General features: G+C 39.5%; 1 protein-coding gene across 2 annotated transcripts in view; it reads left to right on the top strand.

The window, feature by feature from the left end:
* Positions 1 to 4,020, top strand: part of LOC147799440 (uncharacterized) — a 33,446-nt gene extending 29,426 nt beyond the window's left edge. For both annotated transcript variants that reach the window (XM_087135622.1, XM_087135623.1), the window contains exons 27-28: positions 95 to 231; positions 635 to 4,020. In XM_087135622.1, the coding sequence (XP_086991748.1) occupies positions 95 to 231; positions 635 to 944 (447 nt within the window). In that variant the 3' untranslated portion in view covers positions 945 to 4,020. The remainder of the gene's footprint in view (positions 1 to 94; positions 232 to 634) is intronic.
* The last annotated feature ends 2,142 nt before the right edge of the window (positions 4,021 to 6,162 follow it).

Here is a 6,162-nt window from a genome sequence, read left to right on the forward strand (position 1 = left end):
TGACGATTTGCCATTTGGTCTGCTTCGCATGCAACATTATTGGATAAGGAGTAAATGGGCGCTTTTTGGTTGGTTGCTATGCATTTTTCTGCAGTGGTCCTACGGCGTTCTCCTTTGGGAGATTTTCAGCTTGGGTGAAAAACCCTACCCAGGATTGGCGAACCGCGATGTGTATGACTTCTTGAAGGATGGTCAACGTATGATTGCTCCCACCAACTGTCCGCCAGAGATGTGAGTTCCAGACAAAAAGTCTTCAGCATTTAATTACGCTATAGCTCAAGTCCGTTGCAATATTTCTCCGTTTTAAATTCAGTCTTCTTAGATAGTACTCTCCGAACACAAGGTAAACTCTACTGTTGGACTTAAGTTGCAAAATGCTGCAGTGAAAAGGGCATCATCTATAGACTTGAATAGTCACTGATACCTCACACTTAAATTGCTTGATTCTAAGATCAGTTTATCGAATGAAGCACATGTAAATTTTGTGATTCTTCGCTTAACAAAGCTGGTCTTCTTTCGAAGGAGTGCTTTAAGTGGATGGAGAAAAAAATAGAAGTTTACTCAGATATTGATGATTAATATCATGGGAGTAAACCAATTTAAATAATGTTTTCTTCTTGCCTGGCTGCTGCAGCTACGGAATAATGCAACGTTGCTGGCAAGACAACCCCAAATCACGGTGCACCTTCCAACAAGTTGCCAACCTGCTAGAGGGCCTACTGTCGGAGGATAACGACTATACAGCCTTAACTGGGGCAGGCAGGGCCGGGGAGGATCAGGTGGAACCTCCAGAGCACCCTAATGACAGCTACTTGGTGCCCAAGCAGATGGAAACTGCGTTTGGTGTAGAGGGCCCGTGGAATGTTGACGAAGGTGCCGGTGGAAGCGGGGTGCCCCCCACCCACGATCGCTCTAACTACGTTAATAAAGCTGTTATTAGATAAATGTAACTCGCATGTAGGCTCACCTTCGCATAAGTCGATCCGGAGCGAACAGGATGAGGTTTCCCCGGCTAAAGTCCTGTGATAATGGAGTAAATGTAGTACAAAAGATACCAATAAGTGAGGCCCAAAGTTTTGTCGCTAAACCTTTGGGGAGAAAATACTTGACCATAATTTTATAGATGTGACTTTTTCCGAAACATAAAATGAAACATACAATAAAAAAAAATGGCTTGGATTCTAACCAAGATTTCAACACGGGTCATGATCAACTGAACCTGGTTTTCCCACTTTTTGTCACTTTTTATGTAATGTATTTTTCTTTTATGCGAAAGTGAAAACAAGAAGATATTCCACACAATCGACTGTGGTCATCCAAGACTTTTAAATTAATAGACTTAAATTTCACGCCTAGCCTGTTTATAGTTGTCCCGGTATTACATGTAGATATATTACCATATGCTCTTGGAGGGGGCAGAGCAGTGGAATGGTTTCAGTCTTTGGTAGAATTGCACATTTTTAACCAATGAGTCCTTCGTTTTATTATCGATTTTAAATTACACAGACATGCATACACTGTAACAGTCCTCGGAATTTTTATATTTGTATGCAAATTGTCACAGCATTTCAAAGCAACTTTTGCAATAGTTTACCAGCTCGATTGAGTATGTAGCGAGTGTAACTGACTTATATCTGCATAGCTGTTTCAAAGTAGTGTACGAATTTAAGTTGACAGCAATTACTTTGTGGACACTTGCCTATAACTCTATGCTATTACATTGAAATGTGACATTTGTTGGTAGATGTAGTCCAGCCGTGGTAGCGATTGGTATTAATCATTATATGTACTGAATTCTCTATGTAACATCGCAATAGTTTATTCTGTTATGTAAGGCTTGGTGAAACCACCACCTATCCATGTGGGTGCTGAGCCGGCTGTATTGGGAAATTTGATGATCTGATTTATAATTATTGTTTAAACTCTACACATCGATGCATTTTATCTGGAAACTGCGTCTTATTTTCCACGTTGGCGGCCAGGCAATGGCGAAACAAGAACCAAGTTTTCGGGGCCGAGGGAATAAAATTTGGAAATTTCTTCGTAGCCTTTTTTTGGCCTTTGCTGGGGCAACATTGGGGGGGGGAGTGAAACAGTCCCATTAATTGCCAGTATTCTCTTTTTTCAAACCAAAACAATTCTGGTCCATTTTAAAGGGGAGGGGGGCACCTAAATGCAGCCATGCAGTTCATGGTAGTTAATGCAAACCAGCGACACCATTAAGACTTCGACAAGAATATAATATCAAATCAGTAATCTGCTTGCCCTGAAGAAGGTACTCAGTTACCGAAAGCGCGGCATTCACGTATTTCAGAGCACTGGTTTGATATTATATTCATATCGATATTCTGATCACGGTGCTACGCAGCCCTTCCATATTTCTCTGATACACTATTCAGACAGGCGTGTAAACTCGTGTAAATACATGGAATAGCTTTTGAGGCATGCATTTTAACCTGAAGTTAAAATGTTTATTCATTATGTACTCTGAAACTGACAATTTCAAGTGGACCATTCGTTGCTCAGTGGCCTTAACCAAGCCCTCATGTCTCAAACATGTTCAAAAGTAGCAGGGACATTTGACATTATCACTTGGAAAGAAGCTTGAGCACCGAGTCCATAGTTTTGATACCTAATTTTATGCTTTTGCATTCAAAGTTGAAAAAATGACAAGTTTGTTTCAAGCAGATGCTGAATGATTGGGTTTAAGACATCCGTGCCGTGGGAAAAATGAATTGTATTAAACCAATTAAGATATCAAAGGTTCTTATTACGAATGTTATAATAGAGCAATGTTGAATGTAAGCTGGTTAAATATACTTGCTCGATTACTTCCATTTCTAGATTTAACCCCAGAGCTAGGAGTACCCCAACCGTACATTTTCTCTTATGTCATCGAATCACATTTTAACGCAAAAAGCCTTGGGGTGTTTTACTGCTATTATCTAGCATTTCATCGTGAAACTAGAATAGGTCGAGGTATGCATACAGAATGTTCACTTTGGCTAAGACTGATTGGTCCAAAATACGTGCACTGTTCCTGTTGATCGTACTACAGACGCGCATGTGACTTTTATAACTGTAACAGCAAAACTCCCTGTCAGATTAAATTGAGAAATTCAACTTTGTGTGAAAGAGATACCTCTGTAAAGTGAGTAATTCAAAGACCTATTTCCTCCATAGCAAGTTTTTTTTTTATTTAGGAAAGATTGTTCACTGGGCAGGTCAGGTCTTGGGAGGCGGTATCACTCATCACTGGCTTTGAGGCGAAAGAGGTTAAATATTAATGCATAGTACACAGCAATTTTGTATATTGGCACGTGAGGAAGACTGATAATTTTCCTTTGCATTAAACACATTTGTTATAATTTTCTAGAGTGGATATATATATTCCTATAAAGTCTTCCACAACTTCGTTTTCAGAAATATTCACAAATTTGTTTGTAAAAGTGCAGGCTTTTTCATATACGTATGTAAAGGGAATTGAGTGCACATATTAACCAGTCACCAAACAGGTGAATGCATTGTAAAATATTCCGCCTAAAGTGTAATCATTCATCCAGGGGGAAATGAACCTTCAACTATCCCCAACTTGTCCTGTGTTATAGCGTGGTAAGGTAGGAGTGGAACGTTCTGAAAGTTCTTGTACATGAAGACAATATGAAAACAGACCGCTAAGTCAGTAGCGCACACATTTGTCACTTTTATTTATGTGCATGAATAAGGGAATTTGATCACAATGTAATATTTCAATTTTATTTTGTTCTTTGATTTCGTTTTGTTTTGTATGTTTTTTTATCGTGAATTTCATTTGTGTTTGATGTCATGTCCCTCTACTTCGGAAAATTACAGATTTCATTTTACTGAAATTCACAGGTAAAAATGTAAGGCGCATTGTCATCAAGTCGAGGAATCCTCAGTTCGTTGCATTTTAGCTAAAATGACATATAAATTAATCAAGTTTAGTCCGCAGATACACAGAGTGAAATTACGGAAAATAAAATAGTGCAGAAAACAATATGCAGAGCTGAAGAGCATGTCTCAATGTTTGTGTTTAACGGATAGGCATCGGATGCGTGCTAAACTTCATACGTTGAATTCCTCTATGACGTCTTATCTTGGAAAAATAGTATTTTGTGGGCGTAGTGATGGAATTGCTTATATTCAGGTCAAAGAACACTTGGGAAAACGCTTACCCACAACTCAAAGTCGGAAATCAAGGGAGGGTCAATAGCTTCTGGAAACGTAAAGGCCGGTTCATACTTCAGGTGAACGCAATAACGAAGCAAAATCGACGTCACTAAATAATTGCATCGGATATATCGTCACCGTTTTCACGAAGAGACAAAAGTCTATCCGAAGAGTATATCCAGGTTCAGAGAAAATCGCATTTAAAGTTGGCCTCTTTTGAAAAAGATCGCTTCAAGACTTGAATTTCCCTTGACTACAAAACTAACTCATGGAAGATCAGATCTTAAATGACACAAAACCACAAAATCGTGTTTATAGGAATCAATTTATTTTTTTTAACAAACACATTTGTCTGTTCGTGAAAACGCTGGATTTTGTGTGCATTTTGCCTCTTTGTGTAAACGGTCCGTATTGTCGGGTGCCATGTGCAACTTGATGCATTTGAAGACATTTTCTGGGTCACTTTTGCCTCTTCTTGAAAACGTTAAAATGGATTTTTCCCACAGGTTTGGCCTTTCATGGCAACGTTGTGTCTACAGAGGACTACTGTTTTCGTGAAAACGGTAAACGCGGACCAAGTTGCATTTTGCCCATGGAAATTATCGTGATTTGGCTGATTTGAGTAGAATTGGTAAAACTGATTACACCTCCTTGTAAACAGCACTTAGCCTTGCTGATTTTGACAAAAAATTACGATTTGGGGCACTTTTGTCTATTCATAAAAACGGTGACGATATCACAAAGCAAATGTGTTCAACTTATGCAGTTTTGCTGCGCAAAGTCATTTTATTTTTTGTCACATTTTCACGCCGCTGTTTGCTTTTGAAATGACTGACGTAGTTTCTGACTATTCGTCTTCGACAAACCGCGAACTCGCCATGAGTGCTTGTATGCAAAGGGCACAAATTACACTGCACATTATGCTTCCCTTTCGGCGGTTGCTAGACCATCATACTCTCGTGAATCATGCGGAAAAAGTCTAAGTAAAACTCTGTCACCAAATCGAATTAAGAGCGACTAGGAACAATTTAATTAAATATTGGTTTCAGACGGACAAACTTAATTCAGACATTTTGCATTGGTCCAGCCAATGGAAAGAGGGACATTTGTGAAACCAAGTCGCGGTCAAGTTCCAATGTCGAACTTCCGCCTGCTACAATCCTAGACAAAATCGGTGGGACACTTGCCAATAGCGATATCTTCTCCGGTCCCCACCCGCACTCCCCCAGTTGATGTGGGGATGTCCGGTCGGGATGCAGACCGCACGCATAGACCCAACATTGTGTCTACCGTGCCGTATTTGGCGTGTGTTTTCTGGCATTGTGGAAAACAAAAAATGCCAGCCGACTTTTTAGAGTAGGCAAATGTATATTTTGGGCAAATTTGGCAATCAAAAGCAAGATGATTATCCATTTTGTATTGTGCGTGTACGGTCAGAACTGTTTGCAGGAGTGCATCGTAGACGACACATCATGGCATTGTTGCTCATAACTGTGCAAAATTCATGTGTTTCGTTAATGTGAAGGGCCTATTTTAGTACAGAAACATACGGTGTCCATCATGCCATTTTAATGCACAGCAACTTGGGAAAGGTTGAATGGTCAGTTCTTGTATTTGATTTTGTAGAAACATTTAAGAAATGACAGGTGCATCTTCCCAGTATTCTTTTTTAGTTCGAAAAGGGACATATTTGACGATATTAAATTTCAATCAGATCAAAATTAAATGTAACGTGGGTTACCGTGGGAGAAAACTAAGCACCTTTAGCGGCGACAATGGGATAAAAACCAAAGCTTTACTGACTGGACATCCATTGCATTCTCGGTGTCATTTTCTGTTGATGGAATTCCAGCAACTGGGGATTGTTTGTTTCATTAGAGTTTATTTCATTATTTTCCTGCTTGTATTTTTCGGGCCGACCTGTCTGGCCAATGTTGGATCAACCATTCACAAGATAGGCTAGCATTTGCA

Source organism: Acanthaster planci, linkage group LG04, assembly GCF_054643075.1.
Source record: "Acanthaster planci isolate LZ-2023a linkage group LG04, COTS_SCS, whole genome shotgun sequence".
Taxonomy (NCBI): Eukaryota; Metazoa; Echinodermata; class Asteroidea; order Valvatida; family Acanthasteridae; genus Acanthaster; species Acanthaster planci.